A 20,616-nucleotide genomic window follows, 5' to 3' on the forward strand; every position below is an offset into this window, starting at 1 on the left:
CCGGGCCCAGATTTTCCTCAGTCTCAGAGATGCTGCTTGTCATCTGCCCATGCCTTCCTGCACACTCATGTTGTGCACTCGTGCTGTGTGTGCACTCAGTTTTAAGGATGTTTTACTTCCAGCAAAGCCCAGCTTCCAGGGCCTCAGGGAACAATGCGCAACCCACCTCAGGTCTCCCAGATTCGCCTTTCACTGGGACAGGGCCCCCGGGTGATGTGGGCCGACCTTGAGAGCCATCTCCAAGAGTAGAGCCCACTCGAGGCCTGTAGGGGATTTGACCGCTTCAGGGTGTTCCCAGGTTCTGAAGGGTCGTGTACCCGTGATCTGGGAGGCTCAGCCATCATGCCACCTATCCCTGAGCTCACCTCCCTTCTCCAATTGCATTTCATGGAACAAGATGCACAAAAGGAAGGAACGGGGATCCATTGAGAGGGACCGAAGAGAGAGAGCATCTTCTGTTCACCCTTTATTGTGTCTGTTTAAAAGATGCATCGTCACTCACCCAGTGGGTCAGTGATTCACATCCGGGTCATCGGTGCCCCTGAAAAAGTTTCGTGTGGCATGTTTTTTAGGGCTGCTTGTCTGTATCACTCATCCCTCCCTGGTCTGGCCCACCCCAGGAAACAGAAGAGGAGACCCTCGGTTACAGGCCAGAGGGGTGGGTCTTGATGGGGACTGAGGAAGTTGGGAGGAGGTCACGCAGACAGCCTAGCCCCCTCTATTCTACTTCCTGTCACCCCAGGCTCCCCCTGCCCATCCGGCCTGTCTCCAAGTGCGAATTACCTCCTCCAGGACTGCTACACACTCTCCTTCACCTTCTTTCTGGTGGAGTATGGAATGCAGCACACCCAGCTGGTCCTGGTCCTGGAGGCCAAGAGGAGGGAGGGGAGGTGAGAGAGGCGTCCCCTGCCTGGCCCTGAGGCCACAGGCTCCTGGAGTGCAGAGCCCCGGCCCCATGCAATACTCCTTTAACTCCAGACGCATGGCACAGGGTCTCCGCTCCAGCCTCTGCTATACCCACTTCCTCACATCCTGGGGACCCCAGTGCTTGCCTCTGCAGCTTTAGGGCCCAGCACACAGAATTGGATTCCAGTGCAGAGCGAGGCTTGCCTCCCCTCCAGATGCCCACTGCAATATCTTTTGTCCTCTGTCTTGGAAAGCCTGAGCCAGAAGTCACCCTTGAAAATGAGAGATCTAAAAGGCCAGCTGAGCCAAGCTGCCTGCAGTGATACCAAAGCCAGGTATCCCAGGTGATGGTTACCTACACCCAGCCCTGCTCGTTTCCAGAACATCTCAGCCTGTGCTTGTTTTCCTGTGAGGTGGTAGTGGGGTTTCCACTTCCAACCAAGGCTGCCACAAGAATGAGGTGGTGGTCCCCCTTCCGTGGCAGGGACCACCACAGCACGGTGACAAAGCATCCCACGGGACTGCTGACAGGCTGCTAGTGCGTGGATGCCTGCCCCAGCCATCTGAGCTGGCCCAAGAGGGCTGGACAGGGAACACTTAGCTCTGAAGTGAGTGAGAGTGCAGGTGAGCAGGGCAGCAGGACAAACAGGGGACTCCCGCCACACGCTATAAGTGTCCGGGCCAGGCCCTCTTTGCCGCCAACCTAGTGGCTTCCAGCGGCCAAGGTTTGGTTCTCTGGGTGCTGACCCGTCTCGTAGATTTACTGGGGCAGCTGAGTCAGGGGGTTGGGGGCTGAGACCAAGAGACCAAGAGGGTGGACCTGGGATTGTGTGGCCCTCGGGGCAGAAAATAAAGCCGCCAAGCTGTGTCTGGTCTGGTGGAACCCATCACCATGTCCATTAAGAACTGAAAATATAACAGTTTGCTTACGAAAAGACTACCTATTTTAAGCCTTGATTTGTAAGTGTGATAGAGTCCTCCTCGTATCTTTCACATCATAAAAGCTGATGTGACTAGCTGTGTAAGTCAAGATCAGGAAAGAGGTGGATCTTCTAAGCAAGGATGGACAAACTTCCTCGCAGAAGGAAGTTTGGTCCTCGCAGAAGGACCTATACTTGTATGTATTGGTCTCCCCAATACATACAAGTCTGGGGGGAAATGTAGCAATAATAACAGTTGCTGGGGGGGCAAAAAGGGCTTTGGCCGGCCTGGGAGCTCCCAGGATGGAGGCTCGAGACTTCCTCTGCACGTCCACTTGCCCAAGGTTGTTAAGCAATGGGCTATGACGCTACAAACATTCATAGCTGGCTGTGCAGAAAAACAGCACCCACAGATGAGCCCATTTTCGTGAGCGTGCCCGTCTGCGTCCCCAGGTCCAGCCTTCATCCTGAATCTAAACTTCAAAAACCATGTGCTCCTGTGTAGTCCTCACTGTTTCTGAGGTGGTACTTGGGTGATTCAAACTTTTCCTCTTAGTTGGACTATTCCACAGTGTTTAAGTTACTTTAAATGACCGCGTATCCATCTTATAAAACAAACAGAGAAATTTTTCTTTTAAAAAGTGAAGAAACCAAGATAATAATGTACTTGTTAATACTGAGTGGTGGGACGTTGAAAAAATTGCTATTTTCTTCCCCGTGTTTCTCTGTATTGTTTAAATTAAAATAGATCCGTGGGTCCTTGGGTGGCATCGAAGGGAGCATCTCCCCCTCTCCTAGACACTGTATGGCCGCAGGAAGTGGGGATGCGCTTCCTGGCCGTGTACAATTTCCACCCCAATAGGGTGTAGGTTGTCAGGACAAACGTGGCCACTGCTCCAGCTGGGGCCTGGCCTGCTTTGCTGAGAAACCAGCCACGTGTGATGGGTCCTCCCACTGCCTGCAGAAGCGAGATCGGCGACCTTGCAGCCAAAGCCCCAAACTGAGAAGCCGTTACAACTCATATGGTGACACCCCCTCTCACCTTCCCTTCTTCCTCCCTCCCTTCCCTTCTCCATATTCTGGTCATTTTGTTGGCTGATGGGATGGGGAGAGAGGGCCTGGCTATGGATTGAGGTGGGCCTCAAGGTAAAGGTTGTCCCAGGTCCCTTAGGCAGTTAGATCCCTTGTTGCCTGCCTCTCACACCCTCCAGACTCAGCAAATGCTTAGATCTCTGCATGTGCCCAGGAGACGAGGGAAGGCACGTGAGCCCACCAGAAGCCATGGCAGAGGAAAAGTACCCCCCACCTCCCTGAGGGTGACCCCTGAACATCACTCACTCATCTTCTGACAAATCCCCCATGTCCTTCTGGGACCTCTTCTCTTCTCTCATGGCACACGTGACCACCTGTGGACAGCAAAAGGAGCTGTGTAGTGCATGAAAGTGGGAGAGGGAGTCAACCACAAGCACCAAGGCTGGGCCTCCTGAACCTGTCCAAAGAGCGGATAGGGGCATAGGGACTGCTCTGGCCCTGAGCGTCCCCCCACGAGACAGGACACCATCAAGTGGAAATTTCCAATTAGGGGCTCCTGACCAAGGAACTGTGCCCTTAATGTGGGCAACCGTGACCTCCGGACTGTAGATCAGGAGACATGGGCCCTTAGTCCCAAACCGTACCAGGCTGACCCTCTTTGAGTCCTTAGAACTTGTGGATACCCCATGATAACCTCGTCAGAGGTTAATAACCAGCTCTCTTCACTGTACAGCATGTGTTGAGGGCAAAAAGAAAAGGTGCAATCTGGAAAAAAAATAAGCCCCAGGCAGAAGCTTAAATTTGCCAAGAGATAACTTCAAAAAACTTCTAAAAAGATGACTTCTTACTACAGCCAAGAAATGGAGAAAGACATCCTAGAATATTTGTGTTAAAAAGACCTCCCATAAAGGCCACTGAGTCAATCACTTCTTTTTACGGACACTAATAATGATGTAACGATGATAATGGTGACGATGGTGATGGTGACGATGACGATGGTGATGATGATGGTGATGGTGATGGTGGTGGTGGTGGTGGTACCTAACACTGAGGCTTTGTGGGTACCAGACACTGTTGGAGGGCTTCACAAAACAACCCTGGGCTGTGAGTACTACTAAGACTCTCATTTTGCAGATGAGATAACTGAGGAGCAGAGAGGTGTGGTGACTTGTTTGAGCATTTACTGGCAGAGCCAGATGTGGAGGCCAGCTCTCCTCACTCCTAAACCTGTGCCCTTTCTACCACCCCAGCATAATCCCACAAGAGGTTTTCAGGGACCATGGGCACCCCAGAGTTGACCCAGGACCTAGAGTCTCTGATGGTGCTGGAATGAATGCAGGCTGGAGTGAGGGAGGATGACAAAGAGGCAAGGGTCCTCTCCTGCTCCCCGCCACCCCCAGGCTAATCCTCAACACCCTGGAGCTTTCTTGATGCTGCTGGTCCCATCTCTGCCTCACCCTCCAACACACAAGTGCATGGAGCAAGTGCCCTGGAAAAGCCTCATGGGCCCTAAACAGAAGCATTTCTGGGTGGGTGGTTTGGCTTTGTTGTGTGAGAGTTTTTTACCTCCTCAGCATGGCCTCCGAGATCAATCTCCACAAACACAGATGGTTTCTGTGAATGGAAACCAAAGAGATGTGGATGAAAGGCTGGGTGAGCTGGGTAGAGAGTAGACCTCCTGGGAGGTAGACTGGGCTCCCGGCCCTGGGGCAGCCGGGGTCTGAGCAATTACCCTTGGGACCACCACACACTGGCAATGCTCCGTGGGGGCACCTGAAAAGCTGGGTAAAGATCTGTTGGCAGTGTGGATGGCAAGGTGTCCACGGGCCACCTGTGGACAGGGAGAAATAGGGCCTTCCCATTTCTCCCACCTCACCTCCCATCAGGTCCTTGAAACCCCAGAGGGTCTCTTCCATCTTCACCCTCTGAGAATCAGGGCCTCCGGGTAATAAGGCCATGTCCAGAACTGGGCCAGCCCCTCCATGTCCCCAGACCTGCTTAATTGGGGAGCACCTGAACTCTGCCTCCACAATCCTGGGGGTTGGTAGATCCTAACGGGGTTGGTAGATTCACACTGAGATGTGAAAGGACCCAGCAGCTCAGTTACTGCTCCCCCAAAGTTGCTACATGGGCACCTTGGCTCAGCCCGGAATGTATGTCCAATGGTAGCACTTTATTCACCACTAAGAGAAGTATTTGGGGGTGGGTGAAAGACTTCCCAGAATCCCTGGAATCACACCAATGTTGTAAATTCCAGTAAAACACATCCACCAACCTCTCCATTCCCTACCACATGGATTGGAAAGGAGAATGACAGCCACCTTCCCTCAGAAAGTGCTCTGTGCCAATTCATACTATGGTTGTGATGTGTCATTGGCCAATGCATCAGGGCCTGGTGCTCGGTGATGCTTCCCTGGGCCGAGTGGAGACCGACATGCCTCCCATCAGGGACCCGCATGCCTTTAGCAGCTGTACCGTTCCGGGTTAGGATGCTCCAGCACTGGGCCAGGAGCACAGAGCTTGGCGCGGAAGGCTCTCTGGGGGTCAGCGTAGGGCTCGGTCCAGCTTGTACCGTAGCCCTGCCCAGATGACTTGGGGCCATGTGTCCACAATGTGCTCATGGTCCAGCAGGACGGTGCCTGCCGGGCCTCCCCATCTGACTTCTGTCACCAAAGTAAAAAGCTCTTGCCTCTTTTTCCAGAAGGTCTTTCAGCTTTATGGACTCTGACTCCTGTTCCTGTAAGAAGACACCAAATAGGTAAATAAAGGCGGGACTCCGACCGCAGGGGATGGCAAGCAGTACATGGATGTTAAAGGACCAAGGCCTGACCTTGGCCTCCTGGAGGCATTTGTCTGTGTTCTCTCCTCCTTCCGGCTCCTCCTCACCACTGGCCTCTGAGTCGCTCTTCTCAACCTCTGGTTCCATCTTTCCATGCTCGTGGTCTGACTTTCCAAGGCCATCCTGATTCTCTTCCTGATTGTCTTCCTTGAGGTTTGCCTGACTATAGAAGTGGAAGCAATGGTTTGGAATAGGTGTCGTGGAGACACAGTTTCAAGATGACACCTTTCTCCCTCTTGGGCATCAGGCAGCTCTGAGAGCAGCTCCAGCTTGGACACATTGGCAGATAGGGTCCTGGATGTGAAGGGCCTTCCTGCTTCCTAAGGGCAGGAAGGTGGGTAGGTGGACAAAGGCAGAGCTGGGGGCAGAGAGGGATGGCAACGTGCAGAGGTGCCGAGGACAGGACAGCGCTACTCAGTTGCTTCTGTGCACAGTATGGCACCTCCAGGTTTTCCCCACGTGAGGCCTCCAGCAAGCCCAGCGATCTGTTAGGTAAGACAATACCTCCTTCTGGAGATTTGAGTGGGAATGTTTGCAGAGGCAGCCTCAGCTCCAAGACTCTGGGGCCACAGTGCAGCTGGAAGGGCTGCCAGGGGAGGTGGGTGTGGGGGAGGGCAAGAGACATGCAGCCCGGAGACCCACCTTGGTTCGTCCTACCTCAAACCCTCCCATCTGAGTCCCCAGGGTCTTCCCAGGACACCCCAGGGCCCCTTCAGGGCCTCCAAGTCTCAACTGTGGTGCTGGCCCCATGTCCTGCCCCCACCATCTCTTGTCACCTTCTCACGCCTCTAGAAAACCCCCTCTGCTGGAAAAAGCCTGCTTACCAGATGGTATCTTTGGCGTCGCTTCTCAGGTCTTTTTCTTGATCTTCAGATTCTGAGGAGGGAAGAACAGTGTTTGTCATCGGCACTTCCATCATGTGGTGTGGGAGTGCCACTGGCCAGGGTCCCCCCGCTCAGCCCTGCGAGGACGGATGGGACCACCCCACAGAGCACTGGGTGCCGGACTCCCTGCAGCTCCAGGCACACGGCAGTGCTCCGTGGCCGCCTGATGACTAATGGTTATGACTAAAGTCAGTCTGGAGTTTTATCGGGACAGGTTGTCCCCGATTCGCTGCCCACTCTGTACAAACCTACCCACATATGGTCACTCCAAGACCTCTGCCCTCTTTAGGCAGAACTTGGGGTAAGGCGTAGGGCATCGGCGTTATAATAAATGTGCAAGACCCAGGGGAACCCCCATACTTTGAAGTCCTGGTCACAGCACACTGGACTGTCAGCAGCAGAAGCAGAGGGCAGAGGTGGGAAACCCACCGGGCAGGCCTCCTCTGAAGGGCATTGCTAAGGGGGTTTTAGTGAGTCATTTTTCCAAGGAAAGTGCTGACGACGCCAGCTAGTAAGGATTTTTGTCCAGGTGTGAGAGAGAGCAGTGTACCCAATAGTTCAGAGAAGCTGCCTGGCATCCAGGGAGCACTTCTTCCAGCCTCAGTGTCTTGTAAGTAGCGATTGGCAATAAACAGTTAAGATAAAACTGCATTTTGGTGACTGTGGCAGGTCAGAGTATGAGTTTCATCAACTATTTTTACTGAGCACAGACAGACTTCTTGCTTCTGGGAGCTTACAGAACAGCAGAGTCTTCAAAGAGGAGTTATTCCGGAGGAGGTTTTCCTAACCCTCTTTAGGATCTAAGAGCGAGCCTCCAGGAGACTTAAGGTCCTTGACATTCCAGGTCCCATTTCTGTGTGGCCACATCTGAGCCTGGAATGGCTGAGATGACTGGTTCCCTGTAGTAGCTGTTCCTCCCCCCAAGCAACTTGGTTCCCCTGCTCCCCCACCCCACCCCCCAACATAACACAACACACATCAAGGACCCAGGATGCAAACACAGCAAACGAAGCTTGAAGTAATACTTTTGATGAACGACCTGAACTGGTGAGGGCACCTCTGAGCAGCCCCTATCCTGGAGGGTTTCCTTTCAGAATTTGGTAGTTGTAGCAGCTACTCCAGGCCTTCCTTTCAGTGTTGTTTTGGCTCACAGGCCTCAGGGGTGGGGGCAACTGCCAGACAGAGGAGGTGATGGCTGGCTCCCAGTAGGTGCCCTGTTCCTGCTTCTCTAGGGAGTCCGATCCGGCTGGTTCTTGAATTCTCTCGCGCTGTCTCTCCCCTGGAAGATCCCCCCTGACCTCTGCCATCCTCCAATGCCATCCTTCCTGGGGATCTGGGGGGTCCCTGCCCAGTGTTAAGTGACCTGCTTGGAGGGAGCTTTTCATCACGGCTAGGCCTCCCTGGTGCTCAGCACACACGGCCTTGGACTTTGTCATTCGGGCACTGTTCCTCATCTCTGACTGGTCTGAGATCCCTGAGGATAAGAACTAGGTATTCTTCATCCTCCTCATCTGTAGTGCCCATGCAGGATTAGGGGATGTTTTATTTGTGGCTGTGCTGTCACCAAGGCAGAGACTGGCCATGCCAGAGACAAAGCCCTGATGGCAAAGGGCAAGGTGTGAGGGAGCGGGTGGGACAATTGTATCTTAGAGAATATTTTAAGTAGTGCCCCCTTGTCCACAGTTTCGCTTTCTGAGGTTTCAGTTACCCAGGGTCAATTGTAATCTGAAAATATTAAATGGAACGCTCCAGAAACAAACAAACAATTCCTACATTTTAAATTGTGTGCAGTTCTCAGTAGCATGATGAAACCTCTCACTGTCTCTCTCCGTCCTGCCCAGGACGTGAATCACCCCTTCACCCGGCATATCCACACTGTGCACCCCACCTGTCCCTTAGTCACCTGGTAGCTGTTTTGGTTCTCAGACCCACTGTCATGGTATCTCAGTGCTTGTGTTCAAGTCACCTTTATCTTACTTAGTCACAGCCCCAAAGCACAAGAGCAGTGACGCTGGCAATTCAGTGACGCCAAACAGAAGCTGTAAAGCGCTTCCTTTAAGGAAAAAGGTATGTGTGTACGTATATGCGATTCAGTACTATCCATGTCTTCAGACATCCACTGGGGGCCTTGGGACACTTCTGCCGTGGATAAGGGGGGACTACTATAGCTCTCAAGACACCCCTCAGGGAGAAAAGAAACAGTCCAGCCTCAACCTCCGATAAGAGGACTGGAATGATTCAGAATCAATAGTTTTTCCAGTGGGGATTAAAAAATCGACTTCTTTAGGAAAATCTTCAGCAGCCCCTTAGCCCATGTGTGTGTGTGCTTGTGCTTGTGTTTGCCTGTTTTAGAAGACATGGGGCTGTCCCAGGCAGATCTTCAAACCCTGTTCCTTCTTATATTATGTATCTGGCAAAAAGAAAAGAATCAGTCAAAAGAGAGACGTGATTTTCCCTTCCCCACATTTGACGATGTGGACAGCAAGGCCTGTTTCGGCTTTCCCTGGCGTGTGGCTGGTGAGGCCTCCTGCTCTCCGTCCTGCAGGCTCTTGAGCTCCAGAGGAGGTTGACCCCCTCCAACATGGTCTGGGAACCCCAGTGCCACACAGAAGCCTCCCTGCCATCTATCCAGCCAGTTTGGGGAAGTCCAGGGGTGCTGGGTAGGAATGTCCAGAAACGGTGAGGACTGCGCCTTCCCTCTGACTCCTCACCTTAGTCCCAACTTGTGGGTGGCTCATGGCCCACATTCTTTGAGACACGCCCTTTGGGTCTACTTGCAATATTTCCTAAGCAGACGTAGGTTGATTTCTTCTTTTGGGAACTTTGCTCCTCTTCAGTGAGTCTGAGGAAATGTGGCCATGCTCAGAGCTTTAACGGAAGGAGGGTGAACACACACAGCTGCCGCGGTGCCGCTGGCTGGCCTGGCATCGCCTCCTTCTCCTCAAACAATAAACACATCTTTGGATTTTTACACTAAAGAACAAATATTTTCACACCTCTACCTCTTACCATCGCCCCTAGGGCTTGAACAAGCAAGCTGTATTTCCCGCTTACTGTGTTTCGTTTCTGCAGCCTGATCAACTTCATAAAAGCCCACTTGCTGGTGTGAACTTCCCAGAAGAACCAGACTGCTAAGTGCCCCAGCAAATGACTGAATTAGTCACCACAGACACTCAGCCCACTCAGGGTCCTGCTGCTCTGAAGAAACTGTCACGAAATGCCTACAGTGGGACAGCCCGCGTTAGCTGACATTCAAGGCACAGGTCCACATAAGGACTAGGGCATTTCGGGGATGCATCCCCATTTTGGCCACACCATGGCCTCGCTTGGCATGTTTACAAGTATCCTGAAGCGGCGAACAGGGCCCAACATAACGTATAAACCTACACGCTTTACAATTTAAAAGCCACATTAGGGCCAAGTCTGAACAGCAGCACCGTCCCCCAGAGGTTCACAGCTGACCCTGTGCTGTGGGAGGTGCCTGGTTCCCGGAAGCAGGAGGAGGCCAGACTCAAAGGTAAAATGCCTCATTGGAAACCTGAGCTACTTCTCATGTAGGCCCTCCCGAGGCAACAATATTTTCCATGTGTCCAGTGGCATTGCAGGCCCACGGGGCTCCCCAGGTCCCTCTGTCCTCATCCCCTTCCTCCTGCCCCCAACAGAACTCCCAGTTGTCCATCCATAATGGGTGTCTGGCCCCGTCAGAGCCCCAGCCGGGTTCTGTCGCCTGAAAACTTCAGTGTGCAACACTGGCCACCTTGGCCTTTAGGGTTTTAAGCAGGAGGGCTGGGAGAGACGCTGCTTGTCACCCACTGTGCCCCCTACCTAGCTCCTTGCACAGCTTCCGGATGCTGCTCGGAGGGTCCCCCTTCTGGTGTAAGCCGCCCATGCTCCTGCTCCTCTGGAGATCAGCCATGTCGCTGGCCTTGAGGTGTCCAGAGGCCACCTCCAGAGGTGCCCCGGGGCCCGGCCGGTGCCTCCTATGCATGGCGGCGGCATCCTTCTCCATCCTTCTTCCCTTCACGGGAAAGAGGAGGACCCTGGCTCCCAGGCACGCCCTCAGAGGGAGGGCATGGCTTCCAACCTCTCTTGCAATGAGCAGTCCGAGTGTGCCCGGGGATGCCCCAGTTGCTAAGTGTCCCCTGTGACATCACTGCAGTCAGAGGTCAGAGGTCTGAGTTCAGCCCCGCACAGCCCTTCACACAGGCTTTGGGTGTGAAGGTGGGTTTGCTGGGTCCCCTTCCTTCTGGGCCATCATTGGTCTTGCCACTAGAGAAGGCAGAGGCAGAGAGGCCAGGCAGGCCAAGGGGCCTTCTGGGAGGACACTGTGGCACTTTTGGTACTGTGTCTGATTCGAGCCTTTAGATGATTTTTGAGTATTTCAGAATCTTTCTTTTCCTTTCAGGATAAATATGGCACTGACCAGACTCAGGCAAATGGACAAAGGACTCTAATGGAGTCCTGGAGAGGGGCTTCTGGTCCTTCTGCTCCCTAGGGTTTTCTCCTTTCAGCCCTTCCATGTCTTCCCACAGTGGGCAGAACTTCTTAGCCCTCGATCCCTCCGCTGGACCTGGTCCTGTGTGTGAATCTGGCTCCTCTGTGCTCCTTGGGACTGCCCTGTGGTCCTGGGGTGAATGCTCAGTCTGGGCTGACCGGGGCCCATGGCCTCTCCCCTCAGGGGCAGGCACTCCTGCCTTGGCGCCTCTGTCGCCCCCACCCAGCCCACAGTCGCTTCTATCCAGAGCAGACAGGGGGGCTGGAGAGAAGCAGCAACAGCATTTCCCTCCCCAAGTCCACGGCCCCGGGGAAGGAGGCTGACCTCCACCATCCTAAGTCCTACAGCATCCCCAGAAACGTCTGCGTCTTCTCAGAACTGATTCAGGTTCGAATTCAAAAAAAAAAAAAAAAAAAAAATGAAGACCAAATGGAGAAAAGAAAGGAACAAGGAAATGAGAAAATGCACTGTTGCCCCTGGAGGTGGGATCTCCCCCCCAGAACCCCCACTGTGCACCTAGCTCCTCCTTCTCTGGGAGGGACAACAGCCTCTGCTCCTCCTCTCTTGGGAGGCTGGCCTGTCTGGTCCTCAAGCTCATGGCCCACTGTTGTGTTCTCAGACAGTGGCACACGATCGAGCCTGTCTTTCCCACCCTCCTTGAGCTGGACCCTCATCTCCTTCCACACTGGAGGTTCCCGGCAGCACCTTCCGATGGCTCCACAGTGCCCAACCCCACAGCTTTCCACCCGAGACTGTCACTGTTTCCAGCTCAACCCAAAGCCCCACCACTGGACCTCACCTGTAAAAGAAACCTCACCAGTCATCAGAGGGACCTCACCTGTCATTAGGAGGTCCTCACCTGTCATTGGAGGGACCTCACATGTCAGAGGGACCTCATCTGTCATCACGGGAATGTCATCTAGCTCCCTACCCTCCTGGCTCCACCACACACACCCCACCTCCCACGTGTGCAATTATCAGTGGGCACTCTAGGAAAGAAGCAAGTCCACAGAAAGAATAAAACATCTGTTTTAATTGCGCAGTAAAATACATCACAAATCATTAGTATCTTATAAACAGAAACATTAAGTTACAAACCCATGTTAAAAATTGCAGTGTGATGCAGCCTAACAGTTGTGTGTCCCCAGGTTTATTTTTTGTACCAGTTTTCTCCAACATTTTTGTGGTAAGTCAGGTTACTATCTGCCATCTAGATTGAGTCTGAAGGACAGTACTTGCAAACAAGAACAGAGATGGGCACAAGGGGATAGGGTCCTGCGTGTTTGGACAGTGCTTTCCAAAGCCAGCGCCTGCAGCCATGAGGACTGTGGGAAAACGCAACAAACAGCTCCCCACCCCAACAGAAAGCAGCCTCGCCACTGCCCTGACAGCTTCTAGGGGCTTCACAGAAACACAGCGCACGTAATACTATTCCAGAAGTCTACGGGCGTCTGCACGGCCAGGCGCCTCCCATTGCAAGCTCAGGATTTCTTCCCTTGTTCGGTTTTCTTTGGAAGACTTGTAACTGGCTTCCCTTAGATGTACCCCGTTCCCTTTTCTGCCCTACTGTAGCACTTTCCCCTTTAACAAGCCTAAGTTTGGATGGTCTGAGTTACTTTATATCAAAGACATGATTAAAAACATTAAAAAAAAAAAATACAGCTTGAAAATGATGCACGTTTCTATTTTTAAAATCTTCCCCAAAACTCCACAAGGGGTGGCAAATGTGGATTCTACTTGTAAGCCCCACTGACAGCAAAACAACACAACTTGTGTTTGAAGTGGGGGCTGCGCAGACGCCCAGGTCAGCCTGTTGCCAGCTTAAGGGGCATCTGCAGGCTGTGGGTGCGTCTCAGCAGCAGGCAGGACTGGGCCTCTCACCTCCAAGAGAGAAGTTTGGATACCACCGCTGCCAGGAACGCTCTGCAGCACCCCGTACCCCTAAACTATCAAGAGCGTTCTCAAATTGGGATCTCTGTGCAGTTCTGCCGATCCCAGCCACAACCCTGACCCTCCAGCCAGGAACAACACCAATATCAAAAGCTGAAACCAGGAGGCCATTGGCCCGTGGCCACCGGGACAGCAGGCTCATAGGAAAAGAGTAATGCTTGTATGTCCCGGCTGTGCTGAAGCAGAACATTAGAGCGCCAGAAGGCTCCCGGTGCAGGCACCGAGGAGACCGGCAGAGGCAGTAGTGCACATGAGACAGAAGCACACGCTCTGCAGAGGGCGAGCCCTCGCCGGAACGGGTCCAGAATGGCCAGCTCAGGGCACCTGCCCACCAGCGCGAATAAAGTGCATGAAAACCATGAAAACGGCTCCTCGAGAGTCTCGGAAGTTCCATTAGCTTGACCTTTGTTATCTACACAAGCAGATGAAGTGTGGATCCCTTTGCTCACTTGCTCTGCACTCTCGTCTTTCTCTCCCTCTTCCTTTCCAAACACGGTGGCTTTCCTGGTGTAGTTCATAGCGCCATCCTGGGATGGGACGTCCTGCAGACTTTAAATGGAATGGGTGGAGACCTCCGATTGCTGCCTGATGTAGCTTTGGAAACTTTTATCTCCAATGGGGTGTTCCCTACAAAGGGGAAATGAGAGAGAGGAGAAAATGAGGCACAGCCTCCCTCCATTGCTGGGGTTCATATGCACTTTTTAAGAGTCTTTTTCCTATCTTTCTATGTGAGTTGTATTCTTTGTAAGAAATATGAGAAATTCAGACAAGCAAAGGAAGAATTAGCCTGAAGACGCTTCTGGAAACACCCCCTGATCACAGTGTATATAGGTCATGTGTGCACACGGGAGCATGCGTGTAGAGCACGTGCAGTGCACCTCCACACGTGTGGACACCGTGAGCTCCAGGAGGGCGTGGTGCCGTCTGCTGAATGCCTGGTGCCCAGGGCCATGCCTGGTGCATCAGGCGCTCAGTCCTGTTAGCTCCCTGAGCACTTGCACAGCTGCTACCACAGGAAACAAGACCCAGCTTCACTGGCTGTTTTCAATCCATGGCTTTACTATGTTTAATAAAAGGCAACATTTTTAGAACGCTAACGGGGACTCTCAATAGAGGGGTGTTGAAGAGGGTGTAGAATGTGCTGTGCATGTTTGTGGAGTCAGGACAGACCCATCTAGGAGCAAAGACCGGTCAGCAGCACCTGGTAGGCACTTGCCGGGTGCTCAGCATCCGTGAGCAACCTGATCAAAGCAGGCAACTCCCAGAGCCCTCTTACTTCCCTTCCCAAACCCACAGCATGTCTGGAAGGAAGGAAGGAAGGAAGCAAAGAGGGAAGGGAGGGAGGGAGGGAAGGAAGAAAAAAAGGAAAGAAGGAAGGAAGGAAGGAAGGAAGGAAGGAAGGAAGGAAGGAAGGAAGGAAGGAAGGAAGGAAAGAAGGAAGGAAGGAAGGAAGGAAGGAAGGGGCAGGGAGGAGGAGGATTTGCCACCACGTGGGGCTGCCCCGTCCAAGGCTGTAGGAGTTGGTGGGCCCTGCCACAGTGGTCCATGGGCACATCTATCAGATGGGGAAGCCTGGCAGCGATGCTAATGCGGGCAGCCTCTAAGGACTGTTCTAGACCTTAATGTAATTTAACCCAAAGTTCCAACAGCTCATGAGGTTCTCATTACCCTCCATTCTTAGAGCAGCAGGAGGGACGCAGATCGGTTGACGTGTCTCTGGGTGCAGGGCCAGCAGGGGGTGAAAGGGACACAGGTGGCCCGACTGAGCCTGCAATCTCTTAACCCGCACCCCTCCCTCACAAGATGCAGATGGGGGCCACCCGGCTCGAGAGAGGGAAAAGATGCGGAACTTCCTGGGGGCAGGGTCGCTGGCCCAGGAAAGCCTAATTTTGGAAGTGAATGTGTTGCGGAGGCAGGAGGGCAGGGGTCCAGGACAGTCAGGAGGTGGGAAGGAGGAGGCGGCAGGAAGGGAGGATGGGAGAGAGGTGCTGCCCCCAGGACACTGCCCGGGAGAGTCAAGTGAGGCCCTGCTTGGAAGGAGCCAGGAAGCCGGCTCAGTCCCAGTGCTGCAAACAGGTGGCTCTCGGGCAGGCCTGGCACTGCATACCCCTGGGGCTCCCTGCGGCCCCTTCCCCAGCACCCACACCCTTCTGAGAGCCCCCCATGAGACCGGGCGCCATACTCACTGGCTCCCGTATTTGGTCTTCTTGAACTTATCCCTTTTATACTGGGCGTGTTCCTGCTCCAAGGCCCCAACTCCCGCGATGACCTGCTTCAGGGTCTTGTAGGTCTCCTGGGGGTCATCAATGACGAACGTGGAGTACTCCTCCTGCTCTGGGCCGTCGTACACAGATCTGCTCCCACAAGCCTCTGCAGCGCCGGGGACAGGGCCGGAGGCAGTGTGAGTGGGAGCACCCACACAGGCTGCCCCTGGTCCTCCTCCGAAACAGACTCCTCAGGAAAAGGCTCCCATTCACATGCAAATGCACCCGGAAATAGCACCCATTCCCATGGGTCCAGCCAACACTGAGCAGAATCCTGTGGGGCTAGAAAGCCAGGGCTCAGGAAACAAGGCTTCTCAGTGTCTAGCCCCGCGCGGCAGGGTCCCAGCCCTTGTCCCAGCGGACGTGCATCCGTCCACACCCCACTGGCTCACCAAGCCACAAACAACAGACATCTATTCCTGAACACTGGGCCAGGCTGGCTCAAAACCCCGTTGGATCACACACTGGGTCAGGCTGGGGAGATGAGCTGGAGGATGTCACTTCTCGGCCGGTCTATGCTAGCCTATGCTAGCCGTTTCCTAAAACCTCTGTCAGCCCCACCTGCTCAGCAGGTAACTTTCTCATCTCACTCCTGCTAAAGACCACGCAGAAGCCTTTCGTCATCCATAGGAAACACCCAAACACCTGAGCTGAGCCCTACACTGCAGGGCCACAGACAGACCAGGTGGGAAAACATGTACTTTGCAGGGCACCTGGCCCAGGTGAGCCAGCATCAAGGGGGCTCCTTGCCCTAGTTCATTAGCACAGAAAGCGCCCATGTCCACTTTACTGTCTTTACTTCCTAATAAGAATTGAGAGATTTCCCCTTCCTACTCAGGAGAAATCTCTCAATTCTTATTGAAAAATCCCAAGTCTGTGCAAAGAAAAACTTCAAAATTTCAAAGAAAAAGGGAATGTGTGATGAGACCGATAAGGTGCTGAAAGCATGAGGGATAACAGAACAAAGAAGAGGAGGAGGAGGGGAGGGGGATCGGTCCAGGGGCCCCCAGAGCACCGACGGTGAGCTCAGCCTTCCTTCTCTTTCACGCGAAGCACAGGGTTATGGTGGCTGGAGACAGGTTGCCTGCATTTCCTCCCCAAAGCCACTGCTTGTTGTAACTGCTTGCCTTTGGGCAAGTTACTTCAACTCCAAAGCCTCAAGGAACCCTTCTGGGAAATAGGGGCACTGGCCTGGGGCCCAACAGAAGTGTGAGTCGTGGGTGCTATTGTCATAAAAATAGAGGGAGAGGATTGACGCAAAGGAATGCCACAGCCACCATGGACAGGTCGAGAGGGCTAAGACCTGAATAAGCAAATGGTTGTGAAACGTGAAAGGCCACAGAAATTCTCATTGCCGGCACATGTGCAGTGTTAGCAGAGAACAGGCTGACAAGGCGATCTGCAGTTTTCTACAGCTTAGGTGTAGAGCAGGGATCACTGAAGGCCCTGAGAGAAGGGACGAATGGTGGTGCTGGTGAGAAGGATGAAGTTACAGGCAGCTAAGACCCAGCCGTTCTCAGCTCCAGGCACTGTGCTCACTGCTTCATGGGGTTTATCTTCACTCAGTCTTTGAACTGACCCAGTGGGGTTGGTGCCACTGCTGCCCCATTTCACAGAAGAAGAAATAAGGGCTTGCCTGGTGTGTGACTTGCCCAATTTGTGTCACAGCGGATGCTAAAGCCGCTTCTGAATTCAGGCCTGCGAATCCCTGAAGAATCCCATCCCAGGGCACAAAAGAGAGTGTCTGGGCCGGTGAGTGGTGGGAGTGAAGGCCCAGACCCTGGGGGAGGTCTGAGGACCAATGGTGAGTGAATCGTTTTTAGTGCGGAGAACGTGAAAAAGGAGGAGTCCATAAGCCACATTATCAGATGCAAAATTGTTGACGGGACTGTTAAATAGATTATGAGCTAAGCTCAGGGAAGAAGAGAAAATAAAACTGGCAGCAACTAGAACGGATCACAATAAGCATACTGCATTTCCTCTTTAGTAAGGTTTAAAAAACCAAGACTTCGGGAAACGCCAGAGTGTGTATGTGCTGATTTCAGTAAGGCACCTGATACGCTTTATACAACAGCCCATGAGCGAGACGCAGCACTGCAGACTGGACAACGGGTCGTTTGACCATCCACGGTCCCCAGCACTGAATGTTCCCCCAAAGAGATGCCTAACCTGCAGAGAGCTTTTCCCCTTCAGTGCTGTACACGATAACACCGCACAGACCACAGAGGCTCAGAGGGGTTTGCAGGCATACCTCGCAGCTACTGGGGCTCCGTTCCAGACCCCCGCAATACAGCACATAATGCAATAAAGCGAGTCACACACATTTTTTTGTTTCCCAGTACATACAAAAGTTATGTTTCACTGCACTCTCAGCTATTAAGTATGCAATAGCATTACGTCTAAAATAACAATGTACATGCCTTAATTAAAATTATTTTATTGCTAAAAAATGCTACCCAACATCTGAGCCTTCAGCAAGTCATAGTCTTTTTGCTGGTGGAGGGTCTCACCTCGATGTTGATAAAAACGTATCTTGGAACCACAACAAGGCGAAGCACAATAAAATGAGGTATGCCTATACTGGGTCACGTCTGCAGAAAGCTCCATGTGTCATCGGGACCCTGGCCAGGCATCCCCAAAGCTGCCTGTGATCTTGTGTGACAGAGACTGGACCTCATCCTGTCCTTACCTTGCATCTTCTCAAGTTTGCTCATGTACAAGTTGAACAGGGAGTAGATGCGCTCTGTCTCTCGGTCCCCGTCGATGTCCAGCTGGATGTTCGCTGGGAGGCCACTGCGGTGAGAGGAACAGAAAGCACAATGCTATTAACCATGATGTTGATTTTTTTTAAACATCACTAAAGACAATAGAGTGATCCGACATTGAACTTATCCCCAACCGGGGCTGGGACATTGGTGTGGTCTACAAAATGGGTTCATTAGCGTTCAAAAGTAGCCATCCAGTCTTGGAGAACTGCAAGTCTCTCATTACACACAGATCTGCCAACGCAGCAAGCAAACAAGGCAGATTTATTTTGCCATGAAAAGAAACAACCCAGAATAAAAACAGCTCTGACGGATGAACTTGGGCCGTTCTCCCTGAAGGGTCAGTTGGCTGCCCCAGTGGGGACAGATGGGTCCCTTCTCCTGCCCAAGGATGCAGCAGTGGCCCTTCCGCCTGACACGGTGCTCAGCCTCTGGGGAGACAGGCTGGGACTCAGTCACAGACTCCTGGGCGGGACCCAACAGGGACTTATGCTGAGTCAGCTCCTTCATCTGTGAAGCCATATCTCCTGTTCCCACCCGAGAGCTTTGGGGGATTCGTCACATCCACAACCACAACAAACAGCAGTTGTCACTGTTCTCACAAGTCTCTGGGGCACACGGACTGGCTGAGCACCCAGCCGGGTTTAAGGCACCCAGACCTAGGACTGGCAGAGACGAGCCTCTAAGGATCCTCAAGAGGCCCAGCTAATGGTAGGGCTGGAGGAGAAGGGCTGCCTCAGTTTCCAAAGGAGGGAAGGGTGTATCAGTTGGAGAAATTAAAGGGGGTGTGATCAGGAGGGTGGAATACTTTCAGACTCTTCTTGGAAGAAACAAGACAGGAAAACCTGCCCCTAGGGGGAGGTCTTCTCTCCGCGTGGAGCCCCACCCTGTCCCTCCCTAAGGATGGCTCCAACTCCCAGCAGGGGCAGAAGGACCCCAGAAGACTCAGAGCTCTTGCCAGTCTACACAGAGCCTTCGTCAGGAGGTGCCCAGGGGCTCTCTCTGATGGCGGCTCCTCGATGACTGAGAGAACAGCCTTGGAGACAACCTGCGTGCGTGCAGTTTACCGAGTGGGCAGGGGCTACATTTTAGCCCCAACTTGACCCCTTGACTGAATTTCCCTGTCGAGTGCACAAGCCGGATAACCGTTTGGCTACACTGGGAGGGTCCAGGAGGCTGGAAAAGCACAGACCTACCCAGTGCAGGGGGAGCAGCCGGGGGCCGTGTCCGAGGAAGCCCTGCAGCACAGCCAGTGGCCATTGAGGTAGGCGGAGGGATGGTAGACGGTGAGGCGCTTCTTGTTGCACTGGCTCACTTTGGTGAGGATGTCGATCCAGGCCTTCGCCTCCACGCAGTTGTTGGCCTGGATGTACAGCGCTCGCTCAGGCTGGATGACCTGGAACATCTGAGGAGACAGAGCACGAGCTCAGGAGGGCCGCCTAGCAAAAGCTGCCGCTGGCAGCAACAAGGGTCATTAGCTTTGATGCCTATAAGCCCAGGGGCTGCAGTGGGAGGGTCTGGAGTTATCCAGAAGCTTAGACAGCCCAGGGGCATCAGGAATCTCCATGTGGAAAGCAAAGGAGTAGCACGGATTATCTCCCCCATGGGACCTACTGAAGTTGACTGTAGCTGTTACATAAATGGGCTGGTTTCTTTGGGTTCCCTTATTTTTTAAGCTGGGTTGGGCTGCTGTGCAAGGTACCTCACAGCTCATCCTGCCCACTTTCCTGTCCTCATTTCCAGACCTGCCTCAGGGCCTTTGCACGTGCTGTTGTAACACTCCATGTGAAAGGCCCCTTCCTTCCCCACTGACCACTCTGGTGACTCTTCCTCCTCATTCCAGGCACGTTTACTTCTTTCACGAGGCTTCAAGCCTGCACTGCCTTTCCTATTTATTATTCACTCAACAAACATTTCTAAGTACCAGGTACTGTCCTAACACCTGTGGACACACACAGTGTAGACCCAAAATAGTTTCTGCCTTCATGAGCTTCTAGCCAGCAAGAAAGATAAAGTGAACACAGTGCGAGGGACTGATTGAGGGTGAAACCTAATGGGGGATCAGTATAGAACCCTCTAAATAAACGATCCTCCAGCTGAGACCAGAGGGCTACTAAGAGTTAATTAAGCTGAGTAGGGGAAAAGCAAGGATGAAAAGTGTCCCAGGCAGCAGGGACAGTAGGTGCACAAGTCCTGGGGCAGCAGGGACAGTAGGTACAAAGGTCAGCAGGGAGGGTCAGGTGCTCCTAGCAGGAGCAGTCCAGCTGCACACAGAAGGGGTGAGCAGGGAAGGTGGGCAGACAGAGCCCTGGGAGACTCTCAGGCTGGACTTGTCTGAGGGCATGAGGATGTCAAAGAAAGATGATGGTTGGGGGAGGGGGTTATCACTTTTTGAGGGGTCTAACTTATGTTGCTTTGTACACCTGAAACTAATAAAAATTTTAAAAACAGAAAGATGATGGTTGCCTTTTCCAAGGGGTGGGGTATTATGCACGGAGAGGAGAAAGGAACAGGATTCGATGGGTTCTGGGAAAAGGAGTTGTGAGTCCAAGTTCCTGAGT

General features: G+C 53.0%; 2 protein-coding genes across 2 annotated transcripts in view; both read right to left on the bottom strand.

Moving 5' to 3' along the window:
• Positions 1 to 522: 522 nt before the first annotated feature.
• On the bottom strand, positions 523 to 10,590 carry C4H13orf46 (chromosome 4 C13orf46 homolog). Its single transcript, XM_033105207.1, has 8 exons — positions 10,407 to 10,590; positions 6,522 to 6,573; positions 5,689 to 5,860; positions 5,548 to 5,595; positions 4,425 to 4,472; positions 3,165 to 3,232; positions 784 to 864; positions 523 to 541 (listed from the first exon to the last, which is right to left on the bottom strand). The coding sequence occupies exons 1-7, from the start codon at positions 10,588 to 10,590 to the stop codon at positions 798 to 800; spliced, it is 639 nt and encodes a 212-aa protein (XP_032961098.1). The 3' UTR covers positions 523 to 541; positions 784 to 797.
• A 1,497-nt stretch (positions 10,591 to 12,087) lies between these two features.
• RASA3 (RAS p21 protein activator 3) overlaps positions 12,088 to 20,616 on the bottom strand; it is a 122,304-nt gene continuing 113,775 nt past the window's right edge. Inside the window, exons 21-24 of the mRNA XM_033104599.1 lie at positions 19,252 to 19,460; positions 17,980 to 18,083; positions 15,213 to 15,396; positions 12,088 to 13,653 (exon numbers count right to left, since the gene is read on the bottom strand). Of these exons, the coding sequence (XP_032960490.1) occupies positions 13,578 to 13,653; positions 15,213 to 15,396; positions 17,980 to 18,083; positions 19,252 to 19,460 (573 nt within the window). The 3' untranslated portion in view covers positions 12,088 to 13,577. The remainder of the gene's footprint in view (positions 13,654 to 15,212; positions 15,397 to 17,979; positions 18,084 to 19,251; positions 19,461 to 20,616) is intronic.

Source organism: Rhinolophus ferrumequinum, chromosome 4 (assembly GCF_004115265.2).
Source record: "Rhinolophus ferrumequinum isolate MPI-CBG mRhiFer1 chromosome 4, mRhiFer1_v1.p, whole genome shotgun sequence".
NCBI lineage: Eukaryota > Metazoa > Chordata > Mammalia > Chiroptera > Rhinolophidae > Rhinolophus > Rhinolophus ferrumequinum.

Excerpts from the sequence above, each read along its gene's own strand:
- C4H13orf46 (XM_033105207.1), bottom strand. The coding sequence starts at position 10,590 with ATGGAGAAGGATGCCGCCGCCATGCATAGGAGGCACCGGCCGGGCCCC. Across the intron at positions 5,861-6,521 it reads GACGCCAAAGATACCATCTG|TCAGGCAAACCTCAAGGAAG; the intron begins GTAAGCAGGCTT and ends CCACTTCTATAG. Across the intron at positions 4,473-5,547 it reads AAGACCTTCTGGAAAAAGAG|AAACCATCTGTGTTTGTGGA; the intron begins GCAAGAGCTTTT and ends TTCCATTCACAG.